Source organism: Mesoplodon densirostris, chromosome 1 (assembly GCF_025265405.1).
Source record: "Mesoplodon densirostris isolate mMesDen1 chromosome 1, mMesDen1 primary haplotype, whole genome shotgun sequence".
Lineage (NCBI taxonomy): Eukaryota > Metazoa > Chordata > Mammalia > Artiodactyla > Ziphiidae > Mesoplodon > Mesoplodon densirostris.
In genome coordinates this window covers 27,739,572-27,765,907 of record NC_082661.1, presented here as the reverse complement: position 1 = coordinate 27,765,907, position 26,336 = coordinate 27,739,572, and the positions used below count along the sequence as shown (strand labels likewise).

Here is a 26,336-nt window from a genome sequence, read left to right as displayed (position 1 = left end):
GCAGTAGCAATGTATGTGCACCAGTCTAGCTAGAGCATGTCAACCTAAATGCTTTTCAGCATGTAGTGGACACTCAATAAGTGTTACCTGTGCCTATTTATTTTATTTTTGGCTGCACTGGGTCTTTGTTGTGCGTGGGCTTTTCTCTAGCTGTGGCGAGCGGGGGCTACTCTTTGTTGCGGTGCGCGGGCTTCTCATTGCGGTGGCTTCTCTTGCTGTGGAGCACAGGCTCTAGGCTCACAGGCTTCAGTAGTTGCGGCACGTGGGCTCAGTAGTTGTGGCTCGTGGGCTGTAGAGTGCAGCCTCAGTAGTTGTGGCGCACGGACTTAGTTGCTCCGCAGCATGTGGGATCTTCCTGGGCCAGAGCTTGAACCCATGTCCCCTGCATTGGCAGGCAGACTCTTAACCACTACACCACCAGGGAAGCCCCCTTAGGATTAGTTTTAGTATGTGATCCTGACTTGTGGCCTGATTCTAGCCCTGGCAGTCAGGACCTTTGCATGGTGAGCTAGTAATAAGGAGGATCAAAACCTCATTGTGTTAGAAGGGAAAACTATCTAGGTTCTAGAGTGACTAAACTCTGCTCTCCTGAAAGTGTGTGTGTGTGTGTGTGTGTGTGTGTGTGCGCGCACACGTTGGTAGGGGAGATAGCATTGTTTATATATATATATTTTTAAATTGGGGTATAGTTGCTCTACAGTGTTGTGTTAGTTTCTGCTGTACAAGGAAGTGAATCAGCTATATGTATACATATATCCCCTCCCTCTTGGGCCTCCCTCCCACCCCCCCATCCCACCCATCTAGGTCAAGACAGAGCACCCAACTGAGCTCCCTGCGCTGTACAGCAGGTTCCCACTAGCTATCTCTTTTACACATGGTAGTGCATATATGTCAATCCCAATCTCCCAATTCATCCCACCCCCCTTCCCCCACCCCGTGTCCACACATTAGTTCTCTACATCTGTGTCTCTATTCCTGCCTTGCAAATAGGTTCATCTGTACCATTTTTCTAGATTCCACATATATGTGTTAATATACGATATTTGTTTTTCTCTTTCTGACTTACTTCACTCTGTATGATAGTCTCTAGGTCCATCCACGTCTCTGCAAATGACCCAATTTTGTTGCTTTTTATGGCTGAGTAATATTCCATTGTATATATGTACCACATCTTCTTTATCCATTCATCTGTTTATGGACATTTATGTTGCTGTATTGATACTTACTGATTTAAAATAAGTGGGGTGGGACTTCCCTGGTGGTGCAGTGGTTGAGAATCCGCCTGCCAGTGCAGGGGACACAGGTTTGATCCCTAGTCCAGGAAGATCCCACATGCTGTGGAGCGGCTAAGCCCATGGGCCACAACTGCTGAGCCTGCACTGTAGAGCACGCAAGCCATAGTTGCTGAGCCCACGCACCACAACTACTGAAGCCTGCACAGTCTAGGGCCTGCGTGCTGCAACTACTGAGCCTGAGTGCTGTAACTAATGAAACCCGCGTGCCTAGAGCCTGTGCTCTTTAACAAGAGAGGCCACACGACGAGAGGCCTGTGCACCGCAACGAAGAAGAGCCTCTGCTCGCTGCAACTAGAGAGAGCCCGTGCGCAGCATCGAAGACCCAACACAACCATAAATAAATAAATAAATAAGAAAGTAAGTAAATAAATAAAATAAGTGAGGTGGAAATGGTATAGGAAACTGTTTGCATTTTAACTTGCTGATCTATATTGTAGAATTTCCAAAAAAGTAATTTAGAATGGCTAATGAAATGACATAGTCACCTCAGGAAGTATCCAGGTTTGATGGGTCTGCCTTTCTCATCTGGGTTGATATGCCCTGTTGAGCCCTGTTGAGTTGATAATGCTTTGCATAATAGGCAGTCTAGTCTTTGGGTAAATAGTGTGACCAGTTCAGCATCTTTTCAGTTGGGCCTGGAGGTTAAGTGAGGCAACAAGATTTTACCTTTTCTTACTTTAAAAAGTCATTTTCTGGATAGGAATAGTTCTTTACTCCCAGCCCCCATCCCAGATCAGAAAATTTGTTTTTCCTTCAAGACTTGTATTTGAGCTTCTTTTTTTTTTTTTTAGCTTCTTTTTAAAGGTGGCGGTAGACAGTATGTTCTAACCTTGACATTGATGCTCATTGGCACAGTCGGAACTCAGGTTGTAGGCACATCTCCTCATGGGTAGCTGGGCACCAATCCCAGTTGAACTCGAAGTTCTCAGAGTTACACTACTAGTTCACTTCCCCATGTTCCAGAAGGCAGAATGATTGCTACTTTTAGATAATAACTTCATTGGTAGGGTACTTAGACTGGCTAGTGTGAGCAGCTGGAGAGGAAAAAGACGCAGCTCCTGCTTTTGAGGAGACCCATTGTATTTATACAGTACTCACTGGAAGGATCAGCCTAGGCTATTTACACCACTTCTGTTGATTGATCACAGTCTGTCCCTGTGGTTCAAGGTGACTAATTAGAGTGATTCTGCTGTTGGGGTAATTGTGGAGTTGAGTTGAAGGGAGAAAGGGAGGTTCATTTTATCTCTGGCTGCAAGAGCTTTGTAAATGTAATTGGCAGGTGTTTAGCTTTTATTGTTCCTCTTTTTCTGTATTTCAGTATGTTCCACAGCAGTTGTTTAATTAAATGAAAATGTAATAGGGTACTGTGGTGATTTGGAGCCCCAGTTGCAGTGGATGTGATCGTGGAAGTAATGATTTGTTGCCATCATGTAAATAAAGCAGGGATTACAAGCTCAAATGCCTGAGTATCAGGCAGGTAATGTAAATGAGGGAAGTGAGCCAGGAGGGAATGTATTAGGATGTAGTAGTGACTGTAGTGTACTGGAATGTGGGCACAGTATGACCATTCTTCCTATTTTTCAAGAGAAACTGGGAATTCAGATCATTGTGTTTTAAACCGTTGGCAACTAGTTAAATTATTTAAAAACCTTTTACAGGAGGAAAAATGTATGTCTGTGGACTAGATTCTGCCTGATGACAGTGGAGGATGACCCCTGATATACAAAACGGGCAGGCCTTATGAGACGTAATCACTGCAATTCTTTACGTATAATCATACAGACTCACTTTTTTTTTCCTTTTTATTTATTTATTTATTTATTTATGGCTTCGTTGGGTCTTTGTTGCTGCATGCGGGCTTTCTCTAGCTGCGGCGAGTGGGGGGCTACTCCTTGTTGCAGTGTGTAGGCTTCTCATTGCGGAGCATGGGCTCTAGGCGCACGGACTTCAGTAGTTGTGGCATGAGGGCCTAGTAGTTGTGGCTTGCGGACTCTAGAGCACAGGCTCAGTAGTTCTGGTGCACGGGCTTAGTTGCTCCGTGCCACGTGGGATCTTCCTGGACCAGGGCTCGAACTTGTGTCCCCTGCATTGGCAGGCAGATTCTTAACCACTGCACCACCAGGGAAGCCCACAGGTGGATTCTTAACCACTGCGCCACCAGGGAAGTCCTCCAGACTCACTTCTTTTTTTTAGAGAACGATATGGGGGTGTTCTTTTTATTTATTTATTTATTTATTTATTTATTTATTTATTTATTTAGCTGTGTTGGGTCTTAGTTGCAGCACGTAGGCTCTTTCGTTGCGGTGCGCGGGCTCTTCATTGTGTGCAGGCTTCTCTCTAATTTTGGCATGTAGGCTGCAGAGTGTGCAGGCTCAGTAGTTGCAGTGCACAGGCTCTCTCATTGTGGCGCACGGGCTCTCCAGTTGTGGCACGCAGGCTCTAGAGCACATGGGCTTAGTTGCCCTGCAGCATGTGGGATCTTAGTTCCCCGACCAGGAATCGAACCCATGTTCCCTGAATTGGAAGGCGGATTCTTAACTACTGGGCCATGAGGGAAGTCCCCAGGCTCACTTTAAAAAAAAAAATAGATTTATTTATTTATTTATGGCTGCGTTGGGTCTTCGTTGCTGCCCCCAGGCTTTCTCTAGTTGGAGCGAACGGGGGCTGCTCTTCTTTGCAGTGCACGGGCTTCTCATTGCGGTGGCCTCTCTTGTTGCAGAGCACGGGCTCTAGGCATGTGGGCTTCAATAGTTGCGGTGTGTGGGCTCAGTAGTTGTAGCTCATGGGCTCTAGAGCATAGGCTAAGTAGTTGTGGCACACGGGCTTAGTTGCTCTGCGGCATGTGGAATCTTTCTGGACCAGGGCTTGAACCCGTGTCCCCTGCATTGGCAGGCGGATTCTTAACCACTGCGCCATCAGGGAAGCCCACCAGGCTCACTTTTTAACCTTTGTTCTACTCTGCCAACTTTCACCATTAGTTGTCATGTTGGGTGCCCTGAGTGGTTAAAAGATGAGTGGGGGAAAGATGTCTTGTTTCATTTTTCATCTCCAAGCTGGCAGAAACGGCATCTTTGGACAACTTTGAGCTTATCTCAGTAGCTCACCTTGCATATAATTCTTGGGATAACATCAGAATCTCCATAGAGGGAGTAGGGAGAGTGGCAGAGCTGAGGTACCTGGTCACCTGATTATCAGGTTGGGAGAATTTTCCAGTTGTATCCTGTCAGGGCACCAGCTTTTTTCTTGGTTTGATTTTCTCTTACCTCTACCCTTTGAGTAAATTTCTTGAGTCCAGCAAGTTGTTTACTAGTTTAGTAATTTTGTGTCACTCTCAACAAAACACAGGAACTATGGCGCGTTCCTTGGCTAGCTCTGGAAACCTTAAAAACTCGGCGTCTTTGGTGCTTCTCTGGGATGTTTGAGAGATAGAGTGAAAATAAACCTCAGAAGGGCCAGCTGATGGTTGTTCAGCTCCCTGGTACCTTCTGCCCTCTCAGAAAGCCCATCAGGGTTTTCGTGGTTTACATAGCTCTGTATTAGACATCAAAGCACCATGAAAAAGAAAAAAAACCTGAGTCTTTGCCTTTGGAGAATCTAATTTCTAATTGAATAAGGACAACTTTTAAGCAATGAAGAAAAAAATAACTTAATGGTCTACTAATGACCTATTTAGAACCAAAGAAAATAAGACACATATATACATATGTGAAGAATGGACAATTACATAAAGAATTGTATATTTCACAGAAGAAATGTGAACATGCAAATAGCATATGAGGAGACTTCAGGAAGATACATGTGAAAACAGAAGCATTATGATTTGACTGGTGGATAAATAAATGTGGGTTCTTTTTGTCCATAGAGTGGCTAATATGGAAGATTTGTAACTTCTAGTACAGAAACAAACATGGGATACAGAAAGAAGGTTTGCCTGCCTGGCTCAGAGTCCTTGTCTTCTATGAAGTAATTGTTCTCACAAGAGGTGGATGTGAGCTGCACCAATACCGAAGAGTCAGTCTTGATATTCTTTAAGTTATTCATTTGTTCATTCAGTATTTATCATTTTTCTTACTATATGTTAGGCATTGGGGATAAAAAGGTGATAAATTATGGTCTCTTTCTGAGATGCTCATAGACTCATGGGAGAGACAGATTAAATAAATAATTATAAGTGAGTATAAGATATGTTTAAATAAAGGTATGTACTGTGCCATGGGGTGACAAAAAAGGAGTACTAATACTCTCTGGGGGAGTGGGTTAGCCAGGGAAGACTTAACAGAGCAGGCATTATCATAATAACAGCCAACCTTTTTTTGGGTTTTAATATTCCTAATAGCATGCCAGGCCTTACAACAAATGGGTGAGGAGGTACTGTCTCCATTATGCAATGCAGAACTGTAAACTGGGAATCAGAGAGGCTAAGAAACTTGGCTAAGATCATATAGGTAATAACAGTCAGGAATACCACTGTGGTATTCTGATTCTCTCATTGACTTTTGGATGGAATGAGTAGGGGTTTGGGTTTATACAGCATATAAGGGACATCAGTGTCCCCAACCCAGCTTAAAAACAGAACATTACCGGGCTTCCCTGGTGGCGCAGTCGTTGGACCTGCCGATGCAGGGGACGCGGGTTCGTGCCCCGGTCTGGGAAGATCCCACATGCCGCGGAGCGGCTGGACTCGTGAGCCATGGCCGCTGAGCCTGCGCGTCCGGAGCCTGTGCTCCGCAACGGGAGAGGCCACGGCAGTGAGAGGCCCGCGTACCGAAAAAAAAAACCCCCAAAAACCCAGAACATTACCAAAACAGGGGCAGCGGTTATGCCCTTCCCTATTAGTCACATCTCCCCTCCCCTTAGCCAACTGTTGTAAATTTTTTGTGCATTTCCCTGGGGTATAGTCTTAGCAGTGGAATTGCTGAGGTATAGCATGTGAAGTTCTTCAACTTTGCAAGATAATGCCAAATTGTTATCCAAATGAGTTGCATCAATTTACAGACTCAACAGCCACTTGGTCTGTATTTTTACCAACTTTTGGTATTGTCAAATTAAAATTTTGTGCTATTTTGGAGGTAAAATGGTTTCTCATTATAATCTTATTTTGTAATTTTATTGACTATTAATGAAGCTCATAATCTTTTCATATATATATTTACTGTTTGTATTTTCCTTATTCTGGGAAATGCCTGTTCATGTCTGTTGCCAGTTTTGGGGAGGGTTTATATGTCTATCCTTATAGTTTTGTAGCAGTTATATTATGGAATCTGCTTCTTTTTTTAAAAATTTTTATTGGATTATAGTTGCTTTACAATATTGTGTTAGTTTCTACTGTACAGCAAAGTGAATTAGCTATACGTATACACATATCCCCTCTTTTTGGATTTCCTTCCCATTTAGGTCACCACAGAGCATTGATAGAGTTCTCTGTACTATACAGTAGGTTCTCAGAAGTTATCTATTTGATACATAGTATCAACAATGTATATATGGCAATCCCAATCTTCCAGCTCATCCCTGCCTCCCAACCCCCAGCCCCTTTCCCCCTTGGTATCCATACGTTTTTTTCTCTATGTCTGTGTCTCTATTTCTGCTTTGTAAATAAGATCGTCTATACCATTTTTTTCAGATTCCACATATATGCGTTAATATACGATATTTGTTTTTCTCTTTCTGACTTACTTCACTCTGTATGACAGTCTCTAGGTCCATCCATGTCTCTACAAATGACCCAATTTCATTCCTTTTTATGGCTGAGTAATATTCCATTGTATATATGTACCACATCTTCTTTATCCATTCTTCTTTGCTTCTTTATTATATGTGTTACATATATTTTCTCCCAGTTTGTGATTTATCTTTTCCTCTTTTTTATGGTGTCTTTTGAATAAATGTCTTTAATTTTAACATGGTTTAATTTACCAATTTTTTTAATGGGTTCTGCTCTTTGTTTCCTATTTAGGTACGTCTCCCCTATGCTGAGATTATAAAAATACTCTCATATATTTTTTTGGCCACGCCACGTGGCTTGTGGGATCTCAGTTCCCCAACCAGGGTTTAAACCCGAACCACGGCAGTGAAAGCGCTAAATCCTAACCACTAGACCACCAGGGAACACCCTCTTATATTCTAAAAGTTTTTAGGTTTTGCTTTTTTACATTTAAGTCTTTAACTCATTCTAAAGAGAATTTTTGGTATTCTGTGAAGGATCCAATTTATTGTTTCTGTTTCTCCTGCTTTTGTTTAGATCTAGAGGGAGTTGCCAGTTATGGGATGCCACAAAGCACCATTGTAATCCTATAGGCCCAGCTTTAAACAGATCGTGCTTTCAAAGAATATATGTTGCTCACAGTCTCTGAGCAGATAAGCCACTAGCTTATTTGGCTGGGGGATATTCATTGGTGTGTATTTGGTCGTTCCTTCTCATATTATTTCTGATAAAAGGTAAACTTTTAAGTTCTTCTCTACTCTACTCATGAGGTCTCTGCTGGCCTTTGTGACCTTATGGCAAGGGGCTCTAGGCCATTGGCTACCAGACAGCAAGTGGTTCATCGGAGCTTCCCATTTGAGCATCAAGGGCAAATTCCCTTGGGAGATTCTTGGGTGAGGAGACATGCTCAGAGGCTTGGAGGGAGATTAGGCAACTCTGCATAGTCCTTGAAAATAATTCCTCTTTATTCCTGAGATGTTTCTTTTTTACTAAGAAACTTAAGACAATGATTTTTTTTGCTTAGATCTTTGCTATCTTAGAAAATTGTTAGCTTTTGATGCCTAATGAATTTTGATTGAGTGTTAGGTTGATTATTTCAGTTAGTATCCCAGTTCAAAATTTATTTCCTCCAGAAAGCCTTCCAGATAGCATGTAGATCCTATTAGGTCTCAGTTAAGTCCTGTTGACACTTTTGTTTGCAATTTGTAGTGTAGTGTTGTTGTTATTCACTTGTTGCTGTGTTGTTCTCAGTATAGGTGTTTTCTCTCATTCTCTTAGTTCTTTTTTTTTTTTTTTTTTTGCGGTATGCGGGCCTCTCACTGTTGTGGCCTCTCCCGCTGCGGAGCACAGGCTCCGGATGCGCAGGCTCAGCAGCCATGGCCCACGGGCCTAGCCGCTCCGTGGCATGTGGGATCCTCCCGGACCAGGGAACAAACCCGTGTCCCCTGCATCGGCAGGCGGACTCTCAACCACTGCGCCACCAGGGAAGCCCTCATTCTCTTAGTTCTTTAAAAGAGAAATTAAACGGACTTCCCCGGTGGTCCAGTGGTTAAGACTCTGGACTTCCACTGCAGGGGGCGCGGGTTCGATTCCTGGTTGGGAAACTAAGATCCCACATGCCACGCAGCGTGGCCAAAAAAAAAAAAGAGAAATTAAATATTCTTATTTTATAATGGCCCCCTCCAGGCCCCCCAAAGTATTTTTTACAATGATAGGTAGTCTGTATATGTACTATATATGTTGAAAGCCCTCCATGATACGCTCACCCTGCAAATTGCTTTTCTAGCTTTACACGCTATTATTCTCCTAGGAATAATGTTCCAACAAGTCTGGAATAATCATGACCCCCTAAATACATACTGCATTTTCCTACCAATAAGCCTTTACTCTTGCCATTCTCTCCTTGTGTTTTTGACTGTTTGAATCCTGTCTTTCATTTGCCTTTCCTGGGCCCTCTGCCAGAAATAATTTTCTTTGCTTCACTACTGTGACACTGTGTATCACTTATGTATTGGAGATATGTATGGGTTTGTGTGTAGATGTATGTGTTTAATCTACTAGATTATAAATTTCTTATGGGTGGGTAGGGACAATTCTGTATGACTCTGTCTAGCATTTTGCTTAGCATGTGCTAAGTAATATCTGGTTGACTGAAATAAATGTTTGTTAGTTAATTAACTTTGATTGCTGCTCTTAATCATTTATACATGGAATAATACAACTACTTTTCGGTAGTGCCTGTTCATTAAAAAAAATCCATTAATTAAAATTTAAAAATAGGTAATATATGTATGTGACACAGAATTCAAAAAGTACAAAAGAATATGCAGAGAAAAATAAGTCTTCCTCTCACCACTGTTTCCCAGTTCCTTTCTCTGGAGGCAACCTCTCTTAGGAGTTTCTTTCTTTTTTTAAAAATAATTAATTAATTAATTTTTGGCTGTGTTGGGTCTTCATTGCTGCACGGGCTTTCTCTAGTTGCAGCGAGCGGGGGCTACTCTTCCTTGCGGTACGCGGGCTTCTCATTGCAGTGGCTTCTCTTGCTGCGGAACACAGGCTCTAGGCGTGTGGGCTTCAGTAGTTGTGGCACGCAGCTCAGTAGTTGTGGCGCACGGGCTTAGTTGCTCCGTGGCATGTGGGATCTTCCCAGACCAGGACTCGAACACGCCCTGCAATGTGTCCCCTGCGATGGTAGGCGGACTCCCAACCTCTGCGCCACCAGGGAAGTCCCTTAACATCTTTATTGGAGTATAATTGCTTTACAACGGTGTGTTAGTTTCTGCTTTATAACAAAGTGAATCAGCTATACATATACATATATCCCATATCTCCTCCCTCTTGCGTCTCTCTCCCACTCTCCCTATCCCACCCCTCTAGGAGGTCACAAAGCACCGAACTGATCTCCTTGTGCTATGTGGCTGCTTCCCACTAGCTACCTATTTTACATTTGGTAGTATATATAAGTCCATGCCACTCTCTCACTTTGTCCCAGCTTACCCTTCCCCCTCCCCGTGTTGTTAGGAGTTTCTTAAAAAAACCTTCCAGGAACTTCCCTGGTGGTCCAGTGGTGAAGAATCTGCCTTCCAGTGCAGGAGACATGTGTTTGATCCCTGGTTGGGGAACTAGGATCCCACACGCCACAGGGCAGCTAAATCTGTGTGCCTTAACTACTGAGCCTGCACGCCTCAACTAGAGAGCCTGTGTGCCGCAAACTACAGAGCCCACGTGCTGTAGAGCCTGCGTGTCACAACTAGAGCGAAGCCTGCACGCCACAACAAAAGATCATGCGTGCTGCAACGAAGATCTCGCGTGCTGCAACTAAGACCCGACGCAGCCAAAATAAATATATAAAAATAAATAAATAAAATAAAATGTAACGTGTTAAAAAAAAATCCAGAGATCTAGAGCATATTCATCTTGCCTAAATAATTTAAGGAAGGAGAGATACTAGAGATTTTATCTTTTCTTTTCTGATACTTTTTTTTTTTTTTTTTTTTTTTTGCGGTACGCGGGCCTCTCACTGTTGTGGCCTCTCCCGTTGCGGAGCACAGGCTCCGGACGTGCAGGCTCAGCGGCCGTGGCTCATGGGCCTAGCCACTCCGCGGCATGTGGGATCTTCCCGGACTGGGGCACGAGCCCGTGTCCCCTGCATTGGCAGGCGGACTCTCAACCACTGCGCCACCAGGGAAGCCCCTGATACTTTATTTTCGAATTTGTTTATCTTTCTTCTACTTCTTGGTTCTCCTCCTCTTTGTGGTATGCTCTCATCATTGATTCTTATCTATTCATTGAAGAGAACATTGTTGTGTGTCTAGAGCATTTAGTCTTCTGAGAGTAACCTAGTTGTTTCTTTAAATTGTCTTTAAAATAAGTGTTGTCTTTTGTTGGGTTCCCTTGTAGATTGGGAGAGGTGTTATGGGCCTGGACAAAATTTGTACCAGTTCTTTTTTCCTTTATCATAGTGGTTTTCATTCTTCTCACTTTCTTGTGTAAAAAATATGCAAATAGAGCTACTTGCAGGGTGCTTTTTTTCCCTCCATATCTCTGGCTCAGTTTTCTTTTAGATCCTGCTGAACTCTATAAATGTCTCAAGGGCAGAAATCGTATCTCATTTCTTTCATAATTATTAATTTTTAATAATATTGATGGTACAGTAATATGTTCTCCTTGTAAAAAATTAAAACATAGATAAGGCTAAGTATCCTCTGATTACATCCTGATTTCATAGTACCTTCTCTAGAGATAACTATGGTTGTTGAGTTTGGGGTACATCTGCCCAGACCTTTTATTCTGTGTTTTTGTATCGCTCTATATGCCTGTACAAAATACATTAAGTATACTTAACAACGTAGATGACTCACAAACATAATGTTTCAAGGGAAAAGGGCAAATTGCAGAAGAATACATACAAAATGATATTAATTATACAAAATATAAAAATATGCAGAATGATACATATTGTCTAGAGATACATATCAATGAAGTAAAAGTATAAAGCAACATAAAAGTTTAATAAACATCAGATTAAGAGTAGTGGGACCAGGGCTTCTCTGGTGGCGCAGTGGTTAAGAATCCGCCTGCCAATGCAGGGGACACAGGTTCAGGCCCTGGTCCGGGAAGATCCCACATGCTGCAGAGCAACTAAGCCTGTGTGCCACAACTATTGAGCCTGCGCTCTAGAGCCCGCGAGCCACAACTGCTGAGCCTGACTGCCACAACTACTGAAGCTCGCGTGCCTAGAGCCTGTGCTCTGCAACAAGAGAAGCCACCCAGTGAGAAGCCTGCACACCACAACGAAGAGTAGGCGCCACTTGCCGCAACTAGAGAAAAGCCCGTGTGCAGTGACAAAGACCCAACGCAGCCAAAAAAAATAAATAAATAAGTAAACAAATTTATAAAAAAAAAAGAATAGTGGGACCTATAGATGAAAGAGGGATGTAATTAAGGAGGACACACAGAGATTTGAGTTGTACTGTTCTTAATCTGGATACTGGTTGTTATATTCTCTTTATATCTTACTGTATGTTAAATACTGTATATTTTTGAAAACAAAAATCTAGTATTTTATGTAAGGTGGGTTGGTTGGTTGGTTTTTACTAGTTGGCAACATAAAGTCATGCATTACAATTTTTTTTTCATTCCACAGTATGCCTGAAGCTCTTTCCATGTCTTATTTGCTTTGTATCCTTAGAACTCTGAAAGATGCCTTATGCATAGTAGGTGCTTATTAAGTAAATATTTTTGGAATTCCTTTCCTTACTCTGTTAGCCTTACTGTTTTAATTTTCCTTGAGCCTGATATAAATGTTTGTCTAACTGTATGTCTCCCCTACCCTGCTTTCTTTTTTTTTTTTTTTTTTTTTTTGCGGCACGCGGGCCTCTCACTGTTGCGGCCTCTCCCGTCGTGGAGCACAGGCTCCGGCTGCGCAGGCTCAGCGGCCACGGCTCACGGGCCCAGCCGCTCCGCAGCATGTGGGATCTTCCCGGACTGGGGCACGAACCCGCGTCCCCTGCATCGGCAGGCGGACTCTCAACCACTGCGCCACCAGGGAAGCCCTACCCTGCTTTCTATCCCTTTCATTTTTAAAAATTTTATCTTTTCTCAGGAGGATTTCTAAACAATGGGAAGTGATTAGGTTGATTTTACATGCTCCTAGGGTTTTCTCTATGCCAAGAAGAGTCTACTTTTCAGTCTGCTTATTAGCGATTTCCTGCTATAAGCAAGTGAACTTGACTTTTCAGAACTTTTCAAAGGTTGCATCACTGCCACTGTCCAATTTTCTGGAGCTGACTTGGCAGAATGGATGCAGTCTATAAATTGACATTGTAACTGTGGTTCCAAACCAGGGCTATTTTTCTAATAGCCTTCATTCTTTTCTTTTAACTTAAACCTTCATTATTTATTGAGTTGATAAAAAAGGAAGAACAAAAGGAAGATCTGAAATATTTCTTTAACAAACTAGCAACATGGATGTATCTGCATATCTATATGATTCGTAGGAGAGATTTGGGGGACAATTGACTTTGAAGAATTTAACATGCTTGTTAGAGATTGTTGAGGTGCCTTTGAAAAGTTTCTGGTGTGATGCTTTTTGAGTTGTATCTTGAACTTGCAGAGACCTCTAGAAGAGCCAGGTAGTTGGATTCATCACATAAGAAGGGCTTCATCCCATCTTAGTATTACAGGTGGGAAATCTTGGTACTGAAAAGTTAAATCGTAGTTCTGACCTTATCAGTTACTGATTTAAGCATGGGTATGCTCTTGGGTAACCAAATATTAACTGACTTTTCTCTTCACTGTTTCAGTAGGTTTGCCAGGATGGTGGATAAAAATATTTACATCATTCAAGGGGAAATTAGCATTGTGGTTGGGGCCATCAAACGAAATGCGCGATGGAGCACCCATACTCCACTGGTAAGTGGGCAGTGGGTAGAGAACCTGGTCACTGAGTTGCTGTAGGGGATCTGGTGCGTGGTTAAAACAGTAATCAACTTCCTGGTAATAATGATAATAGTAGGAATTCAGCGTTTTTCAGAAGGGTTTTGAGGACCCTTTTGTTTTATTTCAACTAGAGTCAAATTTATAAGCTGCGTTTTTTTCTCTGGAAGCCAAAAGATGATACCATTTTTCTCTAGCTGTTTTCATAAACAACTTAAGCTAACACTTGAGATCTTTTTAATGTGCCTAAAAATGTCAGAAAGATTCCTTATCTTCTAATTCCCAGGAACTATAATTAGCTATCAAATTCATTTCAGTTAGTTTAGTTATTGATACATGGAGTATGGCTTGGTAATGGTACTCCTTGGGAATTCAGCAACTTTTCTTATATAGAGCAGACCAATATCTTGCCAATCAGATGAGTAAGGTTACCTGTTGTAAAGCTGACTTTCTTTATTGCATTTGTATGTTCAAGGATATTTTTTGTACAGTCGTGTAAGACAGTTTTTGGTACAATTGTAAAATCAAGTTTAGACATTTCCAACTTGGTGAATATGTATATGTGTGTTTAGAAATTTCTTATGTTCATTTATAAAAGTGGATTGTAGGGCTTCCCTGGTGGCGCAGTGGTTGAGAGTCCACCTGCCGATGCAGGGGACACGGGTTTGTGCCCCGGTCTGGGAAGATCCCACATGCCGCGGAGCGGCTGGGCCCGTGAGCCATGGCCGCTGAGCCTGCGCGTCCGGAGCCTGTGCTCCGCAACGGGAGAGGCCACAACAGTGAGAGGCCCGTGTACAGCACACACACACACACACAAAAAGTGGATTATATTAGAAGTACGAGTGGAGTCAGGAACGTCTTAGAAATGAATATGTGTGATTATAATGACTATGAAGAAAGAGAGAAGATAGAATAATACATACATCTTAGTCTGTATGTCTCAGTCTGTTTGGGATGCTCCAACCAAAACCAAATACCAAAGACTGGGTAGCTTATAAACAACAGGTTTTTTTTTTTCTTTAAACAACAGATATTTATTTCTGGGGGCTGGAAGTTCAAGATCAGGATGTCAGCATGCTCGGGTGGGGGACTTCTTCTGGGTCTCAGACTTCTCGTCGTATCCTCACATGGTAGAAGGGCAAGGGAGCACTCTTGGGCCTCTTGTATAAAGGGCATTAATTCCATTCATGAGGAATCTGCCCTCATGACCTAATCAACCACCTTAGGATTTCAACACAGAAGTTCTTTTTTTGTGTGTGTGGCTGCGCCATGTGGCATGTGGGATCTTAGTTCCCCAACCAGGGATCAAACCTGCACCCCCTGAAGTGGAAGCACAGAGTCTTAACCACTGGGAAGTCGCCAGGGAGTTCCCAATGTAGCAGTTTTGAGGGGACACAAACATTCAGACCATAGCACATATAAAGGACCTAGCAATCTATGGTAGCTTGAGTGCTGTGGTCACGGTGTAGATTAAGTTTAGTATTTCAGGATGTACTGTTTTAGGTAAGCCCAGAGTACTTCTATGAGATAAGAGATTAGGGAACTGGAAAAATGAACTATAGCTAACTTTCTTTTCTTCAGAAGGAAAACTGAATTTTCTGGTTGGCTTCAGAGAAAGAGCTCTTGATCTGTCCTTTATTTCCTCTTTCCTCTTAGCCTGATAATGAATTTTTTTTTTTTTTAATTTATGTGTTACAGGATGAAGAACGGGATCCTCTGCTGCATAGTTTCAGTCATCTAAAGGAGGTTTTAAACAATGTGACAGGTAAGTGTGTTTGATTTATTGCAGGGGTGGACAGACTTTTTGCCTAAAAGACTATATAATAAATATTTTAGGCTTTGCAGGCTGTAGCAACTGTGCAGCTACTCAACTCTGCCATTGTAGCTCAAATGCAGACTCAGATAATACTTAAATGAATGAGGGATAAATAAAATTTTCTTTTAAAAAACAGGCTGCAGGCCAGGTTTGGCCCATGGGTGTAGTTTGCTCTGGTTTACTTTATTGCTGATCCTTCCTAGAGTTCCTAGTAGAGTGTCCCATTTTAGTGGGGAATCAGCGTTCATACAATTATAAACTTCCTTCATTGCTTGAGTTATAAATAAGTTATTTTTGGCTATTTTTGGGGTTTGTTTTGTTTTGCTTTAACTACTTTCTTTCTCTAACTTACGTACTCCATAAGATAGGAAGTTGGTGGCACAAGTGAAGTTTTTAATACTTGCAGCAAAACCCTTTTATTACAGAAAATCATTGTTGGTTTTAAGGCCTTAGCTCTCTGTCATGCAGATCTTTTAGTCTTCTCTTGTTCCCAGAATCTTTTGTGTCACACACTCTGCCCCTGTTTTCCTAATCATAATTATGTTACATAATATTCATGTGTTTAGAATTTTCAAAGCCACTTTCACATTTATTACTGTATTGAACTTTTTTTCACTTATTTATTCATTTATTTTTTGTATGGGGAACTTCACTTTTTCTTCTAGTTTCATTGAGATGTAATTGACATACAGCACTCTGTAAGTTTAAGGTGTACATATGCTTTGACTTACATACATTATGAAATGATTACCACAGTAAGTTTAGTGAACATCTATCATCTCATATAGATTCAAAATTAAAGAAATAGAAAAAAAAATTTTTTTTCCTTGTGATGTAAAACTCTTAGGATTTACTCTCTTAACAACTTTCGTATATAACATACAGCTGTGTTAATTATATTTATAATGTTGTACATTACATTCCTAGTACTTACTTATCTTGTAACTGGAAGTTTGTACTTTTTGGCTGCTTTCATCCAGTTCCTCCTTCCCCCACCCCCTGCCTCTAGTAATCACAAACCTGATCTCTTTTTCTGTGAGTTGTTTGTTTTTGAAATAGAATTGACCTATAATACTATATTAGTTCCTGTTATACAACATTGTGATTTGATATTTCTGTACATTTCAAAACGATCACCATGGTAAGTCTAGTTACCATACCTTATTGAACTTTTACACAACCCTGTTGGGGAGGCATGTTAGATATTGTCTCCTTTTTATGAATGAAGTTGAAGCCCAGAGATATTTTAAGTGATTTAGCTGAGGTCACACTGATCCTAAGAAGCAGAGTCAAAACTCCATCAGAGTTTCCATCAGAATTCAGGCCCTTGATGCCTGGTTTAGTGCCCTGTTCTGCATTGCTTCTGTTCTTACAGTTAGAGGAGAAAGGTACACAGGAAGTGCCTTATATTATGTATAAAAACATGTCAAGGGAGGAGGCAAGTCTCAACACTTCAGGTTTTTCAAGGGGGTATACGTAGACCTAAAGGGAAAGCCTCCGAGCCGTGTTCCTCTGTTGACTATAAAGGGCTTTTGCAGTGTATAACCCTGGAATGGTTTTAGCTAGTAACATATCTAAGACCACAAATGAAATAGTTTTTAAAGCTTTTGAAAATTAAATAAATAATAGATGAACAAATAAATTTTTCCTTTCATGAGAAATGTATCAATAGGAGAATATCTGGAGAAAAATTCCTTTTTACTTTCCTAAACATGGGCAGAAGTTATCTAAGGATTCTCTACATGTTTCTTTAAAGGAGCAAATTCTACTCAGTTAAAAAGTGTTGGCGGGCTTTCCTGGTGGCGCAGTGGTTGAGAGTCCGCCTGCCGATGCAGGGGACACGGGTTTGTGGCCCGGTCCGGGAGGATCCCACGTGCCACGGAGCGGCTGGGCCCGTGAGCCATGGCAGCTGAGCCTGCGCATCCAGAGCCTGTGCTCCACAACGGGAGAGGCCACAACAGTGAGAGGCCCGCGTACCGCAAAAAAAAAAAAAAGTGTTGGCAGTATTAGCCAAGAGCGATCAAGTAGTATAGAGGTGGTTGTTGTTAGCTGGTTAGCAGGGCTAATGCAACTAGGTGGCATGTTCCCATTTTATGGCCTGTACTGTAAGTGATTTGGCTGCTTTAGAAAGTTGGTGGCTTGCACAGAATTTTTTTTTTTAATTGAAGTATGGTTGATTTACAATGTTGTGTTAATTTCTGCTGTACAGCAAAGTGACTCGGTTATACATGTATACATTCTTTTTTATATTCTTTTCCATTATGGTTTATCCCAGGATACTGAATATAGTTCTCTGTGCTGTACTGTACAGTAAGACCTTGTTGTTCATCCATTCTATATGTAATAGTTTGCATTTACTAACTCCCAACTCCCACTCCATCTCTCCCCTCCCCCCACACCCTGAAACCACAGGTCTGTTCTGTGAGTCTGTTTCTGCTTCTTAGGTAGGTTAATTTGTGTCATATTTTAGACTCCACATACAAGTGATACCATATGTTATTTGTCTTTCTCTTTCTGACTTACTTCACTTAGTATGATAATCTCTAGTTGCATCCATGCTGCTGCCAGATCTTTTCAACTTTTCAATAAAGCGTACACATCCCAATTAAAAAGAAAACGTAGTGAGTAGATATTTACAACTCTTTTTGGTGGGTCAGAGTTCAGAATATTGTCTTTCTAAGAGAGTTAGGAGATTAAACAAGTTAATACATTTGGAAACTTTTGGCAAGCATTTTATAGACAGCTAGGAATTGTTGCTATAAGTGGCTGGGGACACCTTAAAATGGCTGAGGTCAGACTGGAGTAGTCTTGTAGGCTTTTTGGGCAAGCTGCAGACCTTGAGGAGCTGAGGTGGTGCTGCTATCCTGACAGAGCCACATTTCCTACTTGCCATCCAATCCATATCCCACACTTGTTTTCTCCATTCTGACACATCCCAGGACTTCAGTTCAGAGACTGTATCTGTGGTGAATAGTGCAGTCCAGGATTTGAAGTCTAGACCATCTAAGAGCTACCAAAGTTGAGTCTGCTGCCTAATTTTCTTACATCTTTGGGTTAAGAATCCAGATTATCTTCTGCTTGAAACTATTAAAACCAGAATGCGCTGAGGAGCCAGTTCTATCAGTGGTACTAGGAACATAGCCGGGTGTTGCCAGGCTTTCCCTCAGAGCAAGGAAGAAGGTTGTAGTATTTTCCAGGGGCCAACAGCTGTGGCAGGTGTTGAAATGGTGCCTGCCAAGGTTGCCCCATTGTTCTTGGGTTTTAGCATATTACCTGCCTGAGAAAATAACAGAGTGGACCCAAAATAGAGCATTTCATGGTCTTCTGATTGGTTCTGACCCCCCACATAGTGCTGGCCTCCAGGAACAGGTTTATGGGTCAACTGCCCCTGTGGTCCTGGACTCTGCAATCCATGACCAATTTCTTGTTTCTTTTACCAAAACAAACAGATTTTTCTGATTGGCAGTGTCAGGAGGACCACTTTCTTGGAAGCCTGTTAACGGTTGGAGGCTGGGAAAGGGTTTTGAACTTGGAGAGAGAGACTGAAGGGACTGCCTGTGCTTTGTGACTGGGAATGTACCACTTAGTTTGGAGGAAGTATGGCAGGAATTCTAAGACTCTATTCAGTTTAACTCATGAAAATGACTTGGGCTTGGTCTCTCTTTTTTTTTTTTGCGGTATGCGGGCCTCTCACTGCTGTGGCCTCTCCCGTTGCGGAGCACAGGCTCCGGATGCGCAGGCCCAGAGGCCATGGCTCACGGGCCCAGCCGCTCCACGGCACATGGGATCCTCCCAGATCGGGGCACGAACCCGTATCCCCTGCATCGGCAGGCGGACTCTCAACCACTGCGCCACCAGGGAGGCCCGGGCTTGGTCTCTTTTTACAGAGGCTTTCTATTTGCAGTTTTCTAGGTTATTTGCTGGCTGGGTTGTTTAAGAATATTACTAATGGAAATAGGTGGTTCATTGGACATTGTCAGTCAACCTAAATGATTTTGTCTCTTTTCTTGTAAGCAGTCAGAGAATCTTTTACGGACATAAGCGCTACCTACTCCTCCAGGAACATTATCTGAGCATTGTGAAGGAAATAAGTTCACTGTCTCTAGTAAGTTTAGCAAGTCCATATCAGTTATTCTCACAGGTATGTCTCTGGACTACATTTGCAGTCAGTATTTGCCTAAAATGCATGACAACTGGATGCTCTGTAACATCTAGAGTAATAGAACATTCTAATACCAAATCTAAAGAGAGGGTTGCACTTGGAAGGTATGGAGTGCCTAAGAGCAAAGTTTGCTTATTGGTACTTTGGATAAAGCCATAGCTCACCACCAGTGAGACTTGACTCCTGCCCCTCATTTGGTCTTTCAATTCTCTTAGGAATCCTTTAGGAGGTTATTCTGAAGGAGTTAAAGCAGATGTGTGGTTGCCAGGAGCTGGGAGTGGGCATGGGGAGTAACTGCTAATGGTTATAGGGTTTCCTTTTGGGGTGATGAAAATGTTCTGGAATTAGATAATAATGATGGTTGTACAGCTTTGTGAATATACTAAAAACCATTGAAGTGTATACTTTAGAAGGCTGAATTTTATGGCATATGAATTATATCTTAATTTTTAAAAATAGCAAACGTACACTGGAAAAGTAATGGGATTTGCCAGTTCTTTCTCAAGGCTCAGAGCCATGAAGGGAAGCCTCTGACTATAGTTGCTGCTGTGCTTTGAACCCATTGCCCAGCAAAGGCAGCATAAGGCTCTGTTCAGCCTCCTAGCCCAGTTTGTCCTTTTATGTCTCTCTCATTAACTCAAGAAGCACATGGCTTTTATATTTAAATTTATTCAAGCTGTAATCTTTGACATTTGAGTTAGCTTTTAGTACAGTTTTGCATTTATAGTAATATATATTATGTATTTTCTCTATCCCCAAAGAATCCATTTTAATCTTTTCCGGATGCAAATTTCAGGCTCTCTTGTCCCATCTCCCCTCTCTTGCTCTCTTTCCCCTCCCCCAACGGAGTGTGTTTGATCAGGTGTGGCAGGAATATCCACTGTCAAGCTGCGCCCTTTATATTAGTCAATATTATCCTTCTCCCCCCTTCCCTGTCTGTCTGCCCCTTTGGGCTTTCCCAGTTGATTTATAATTTTGGAATTCTCATCGGAGTCTGTAATACAGTTTGTTCATTATTTAACCAAAACCTGTTTAATGAGCAGAGAGAGGCAATGTAAATGTTAGGCATGTTGCAGTGATGTACCTTTGTGCTTCTCAAAGCGGGTGGGTAGTTAACTCTGTGCTGCCTGCAGGGCTGGGTTGTCCTGGCCTTAGGGGCAGAAGGACAAATGCCTCTCCCTTGCATCTGCCCAAGCCCTACCATGGGCTTAGATTCCAAAGACACATTTCCTTTTATCCTTTTAGAGATCTTGTTGGGGCTCTTGCTTATTGGAGTTATCTCCAATCTCACAGTTAGACTGGGTGGTAAGATCTGTGGCATGGGATAGGGGGATGAAAGGGCAAGTGAAATATTAGGATACTTGATACTGCTCTTGGTTTTAGGTCTGTGGAGAGTAGACAGTTTATTTTTATTTTTTTAGCCACGCAGCACGGGATGTGAGATCTTAGTTCCCCAACCAGGGATCACACCCGTGCCCCCTGCCATGGAAGCACGGAGTCTTAAACATTGGACCGCCAGGGAAGTCCCCCCAGAGTAGACAGTTTAGAAGAATACTTCTAGCCAGCATTGTCTCTGGTCTTTGATCTCTTTGTTCCCAGATTAGGCAGGTCCTTGCAAGCCTTAGTACCCTTCATTCAGTATAACTTCATGGACAGGGCTCTAATCAGTTGTGATTTGTGGTGTTTGGCTGTGGTCATTTGCCTCAAGATTGAAGCTGCCTTTGTCCTTGGTCTTCAAACTTAGATCATTACAAGGAGATTCTTTTCCAGAAAATTTTTGATTTAAAGCACAGAGAGAAGAACAGTCTAAAAGTATCACAAACAGAATCTTCTCTTAGGGAATCACCTGTTAATGACTTTAAAGCCTTCAAGGCCGGAGCTTGAGGAAGACCTCTTAGTGTTGTGTGTCAGGGGTGGTGGTGGTGGGGAGGGTAGTGAGTTTGCCTTTGGAGATATAACCCCTGGCTGGCCTTTTTAATTCTGAGGACCTATGGGGTTTGGGGGTATTTAGCATAAGACTAATATGGTCTTGAGGCTCAGTATAAGCACCTGTATTAACTATGGAACTGTTGTAGCTGCTTGGACCTTTTCTTTCTGACATTCACCAAGTTTTGGATTTCTTCTGGGTCTAGCTTGTTGAATTGCTTCTGACCAATATTTAATGAATATCTGCTATGTGCTAGACATTTTGCTTAGGCACTTAGGCACTGGATCTATAATGGTAAACAAACTTCCTGCCCTCGTAACCACTGGTTTTTAAGACTAGTGGCTCTAGCTGACCATTCCAAGGCTAACCTTTGTAGCCTCTACTCTGTGCCATATGGTTCCCTATCAGGTATGGAATAGGTGAGAGTGAATGAGAAAAATCTATTGCCATCTTTTCTTACTCCCACTCTTTCCCTTGCTAACACATAAGCCAAACAAATGAACAAAAATTTAGCTCATATATTTGCTTATTTGGCTTTCTCATGTAAAGCTGTTCTGGCCAGAGTTTAGGTATTCCCAAAGACACTGGTGGGTTTGCATATTGTAACTCTGAGGGATAAGATATTTGAGGGATAGGATATTTCTTTACTGTACTTACCTGGACAGCAAGGCATGGTGTGCTTGAGTTTAAGAGGGAGAAGCAGGTGCCTGGAGAGAGTGGATGTATCAGGAGTTTATTTAAATATAGTTTATCCTGGACAAACACACCTGTAGGGTACTGTCTGTCTCAAGCTTTGTGAATTCAGAATCTGAGCTAGGAGGTTTGAATCCATGTAACCTCCAGAGGTTTACAGAGAACATTTAAACAGAGTCTGAAAACCAACCTGGGAGGAACTATGACTTAACACCTGTTTGGCTTAAGCCTCATAGAAATAGCCTTCTAAGTTGAAGCAAAACTCTTCCAGTGCCTCATACCTCAAGTTAATCTGTTTCAGTTGGAACATGGGAAAGTGTAGTGAAGAGATTTTAGTAGTCACTGTCAGGAAAAAGATTGAGTAAGGGTAATATTTGAAAAAAAAATTGCTGTTAGAGCTACCATCTCCCTAGAGTAAGCAATATATCATCATTAATCATCATGAGAAGCCATGAGAAGAAGGTTGAATGAGTCACTAACTTTTTTTTGATTTGGGCCGTGCTGCGGCTTGTGGGATCTTAGTTCCCCAACCAGGGATTGAACCCGGGCCCCTGGCAGTGGAAGCTCAGAGTCCTAACTGCTGGACCACCAGGAAATTCCCCGAGTCATTAGCTTTGACCCACTTGGAAATGAGCTGGTGAATTGTTCAAGGCCTAAGTGGAGGCTGAAAGAACCAAGTATGATAAACTTTGGCAGACAAATTTATGTAATGGGCTAAGTATTAGAAGAGGCAAGGTTGGGCACACTTATATAAGTATCTCTTTCCTGTGCCTTTTTTCTTTTTTTTTTTGGCCACGCTATGCAACACGTGGGATCTTAGTTCCCTGACCACTGTGTCCCCGCAGTGTAAGTGTGGAGTCTTAACCACTGAACTGCCAGGGAAGTCCCTCCTGTGCCCTTTTTGTGTTCCTTGTTGTATAATAAAATAAATGACTATATTAGTTTGGAGATTGTTGAGTAGCACATTAGGGTGTGACTTGAATTTGAGTCAGGCTGACTTTGACAATTTGGAATCTTGGTAGCTTGAGTAGCCTCAGTCTTGCGGGCATTTGAGCACAGTTAGGGAAAATAAAGGTACTGTGATTCTTTTTCCCCTAGGGAATATTCATATCAATAAGATGGCTTCCAGAGGCCTGTATTTTGATGACTTAACTTTGTCATTTCTTTTTACTGGGGCTTTCCCCAAATGATCTGAACCTTCTTCATTTGACACTTCTAAACCAAGAAGTTCTTCTAAACATTTATTTGTCCTCAGGATTATAAAATGAAGACTTTCTTGAGAAGAAGCACTTCTGTGTATTCTGGCTTCTTATTGGTCCAGCTCTCCCTTTTTCTCTCCCTAGTGCTCAATCACACTTAGCCATTAGAACTAGTCTCCTGGCACATTTTCCACTACTTGTATCTGAAAGGAAGTTGTGAAAAAAAGGGCTTTTTCTGGCTGTGCTGTGCAGCTTGTGGGATCTTAGTTCCCCTATTAGGGATTGAACCTGCACCCTTGGCAGTGAAAGCATAGAGTCCTAACCAGTGGACCCTCAGGGAAGTCCCAAAAAGGGCATTCTTAATAGCTCGGCTCTCAAAATCAGAAGCAAAGAATGTAATTTCTAGTAGAGTTTGGGGGACAGGGTAACAGTGAGGTGTGTGGTGGGTGTCTTTGTTGCCGGTATTGCTCTCATTGACATTGTCCTCTTTAGCACAGCCACCTCTCGAGGCCTGAAATTTCTCTCTGGGTATGTGCTCAACTTGCCATGACAGCAGTCAGATGAGTTAAAAGAGGGAAAGCCAGCTGCTGCTTTGTTTTTAACAAGGAGGCAGGCAGAGTCCCTTTCTTCTTTTCCACCCACTCAAACTCAGGGCAAGTGCCAAGAGGGTTTCAGAAGAAGCCAGGTGTTTGAAATTCAGTGTGCAGTTTTGATTAGGAGAGATAGTATAGAGTTATTTGTCTCAGCTTTACCTTCTCTAACCACCTCTCTATGCTCATAGATGCTGAGTTGGTCACCCCAGTTTCTAAAATGATATTGGATATGTTTATGGAAAGGGTGAGTGCATTTGTCTTTGTTTCTTTACTTTGGTCTTTGGAAGTCTGAAGGACTTAGATGGACAAGCACTCCTGGCTGCCTGTTGGCTGGCTTCTCAGTGCATGCCTCTTCTGTAACACCAGCCTTCTGTTACCACTGTAGTTTGAGTTGTGAAGGGCTGCCACATGTGCACATATCACAACTGACCTTTCCTTGTTCCACGCTTGTTGAGCAATTACTTGCCCGTTTGTAGAACTCACATTATTGCTTTGGGTTTCTGGCCCAGTGTGAAGTGGGGCCGTCCAGGAAGTGGACTGATAGACTGTACATCAGAAGGCAATAAATTGGCATTTGATTTGGTGGAAAGACAGGGCCAGATGTAGTGTGGGAGCAAGGGTTTTTCTGCAGTCAGCCATGTAGCTTGCTTCCAGGTGTCCTGGAAAGCAGCTTGGGAACTGGTGGCTAAGGGTAGTTGGGGACATTAATTGGTGAGGAAGAGGATCAAAAGGACTTTAATGTTATCTGTGATGGGCCCTGAATTAGGAAAAATCATCTAAAAGTAGAGGGACAAAATGAAGTTTTCCTGACACTAGTAGGAATTTTTCAACTGATTATTCTTCCTTTTCAAGTAAAGCGAGTTATTAATTGGCAGAAAAATATAAAACTTGGGAGACTCTTGACAAAGGGTTGAAGAATAAGAAAGCCTCATTCCATGTGAGCTTTTTCATGAAGGTTCATTCTTCTCTTTGGGCCACAGGTTTAAGAAAACTGCCTCCATACTGGTAATAAAGTGAGAGCTAAGATAACACTATTTTAAAAATATTTATTTATTTATTTATTTATTTATTTATTTATTTATTTATTTAGGCTGCTCCTGGTCTTAGTTGCAGCATGAGGACTCTTAGTTGTGGCATGAGGTCTTCTTAGTTGTGACATGTGAACTCTTAGTTGTGGCATGCATGCAGGATCTAGTTTCCCAACCAGGGATTGAATGCCGGCCCCCTGCACTGGGAGCACGGCGTCTTACCCCCTGGACCACCAAGGAAGTCCCAGAGAGCTAAGATAATATGATGACTACCCTACTGTGGGCTAGAGTGGTATCTTCAGACTACAGGTTGCATTCTATTAATGAATTGTAATATCATTTTAAAGGGTTGCACAGCATTTTTTCCTCAAATTTTAGTATGAAAAATTTCAAACACAGCAAAATTATAATAATACAACAGTGACCACCTACGTCCCACACTTGAGTAAAAATTTTTTTTTTTTTTTTTTTTGCGGTACGTGGGCCTCTCACTGTTGTGGCCTCTCCTGTTGCGGAGCACAGGCTCCGGACGCGCAGGCTCAGCGGCCATGGCTCACGGGCCTAGCCGCTCCGTGGCATGTGGGATCCTCCTGGACGGGGACATGAACCCGTGTCCCCTGCATCGGCAGGCGGACTCTCAACCACTGCACCACCAGGGAAGCCCTTGAGTCAAAATTATTAATATTTAGCCATAATTTGCTTTATCAATATATATGTGTGTATATTTTTCATACACCATTAGAAAATAAGTTGCAGATGTGTTGGTATTTCAGCATGTATCCTAAATAAGGACATTCTCCTACATAATCATAGTACCATTGTACACCTAAGAAACTTAACAGTAATTTACCAATATTAGCTAATATCCAGTCCATGTATTAAAATTTCCTTTTTGTTCCCAAACTGCCTTTTATAGCTATAGCTGGTTTTACAAACCAAAATCCAAGCAGAATTCTCATTTCATTAGGTAGTTATACCTCTTTAGACTTTAAAAATCTAATACAGTTTTCTCCACCCTATTGTTTTTTTTCTTGGCATTGACTTTTTGAAGAGACCAGGCCATTTATCTTTAGAATGTTCTATATTCTGGGTTTGTCTGTGTCCTTGTGGTGTCATTTAACTTGTGACTCTATCTCATATATTTCTATTCTAGAAGTTAGGATTAAAAGCTTAATTTGATTCAGGTTAAACATTTTTGGCAAGAGTATTTCATAGATGATACTGTGTACTTCATATTCTGTCGCCACAGGAAGCACATACTGTCAAGTTGTCCCACTGTTGGTGGTGTTAAATTTGATTACTTGCTTCTGGTGGTGACTGCCATATCTCCTCACTGTAAAATAAATTTATTTTTCTCTTTGCAATTGGTAGATAATCTGTGAAGTAGTAATTTGGCACCTTGTGAATATCCTGTCTCTAATATCTTTTTACCTAATGATCACCCACTGGTGAATTTTTGCCAGAATCACTTATTTCACTGG

General features: G+C 41.9%; 1 protein-coding gene across 15 annotated transcripts in view; it reads left to right on the top strand.

Annotated features, from left to right (window-relative positions):
- Positions 1-26,336, top strand: part of GBF1 (golgi brefeldin A resistant guanine nucleotide exchange factor 1) — a 125,646-nt gene that overhangs the window by 1,455 nt on the left and 97,855 nt on the right. For 13 of the 15 annotated variants that reach the window (XM_060100403.1, XM_060100326.1, XM_060100356.1 and 10 more), the window contains exons 2-3: positions 13,305-13,413; positions 15,136-15,202. In XM_060100403.1, the coding sequence (XP_059956386.1) occupies positions 13,318-13,413; positions 15,136-15,202 (163 nt within the window). In that variant the 5' untranslated portion in view covers positions 13,305-13,317. Of the gene's footprint in view, positions 1-13,304; positions 13,414-15,135; positions 15,203-26,336 lie in introns of those variants that run through there. The other 2 variants (XM_060100304.1, XM_060100420.1) reach the window with 2 other exon arrangements.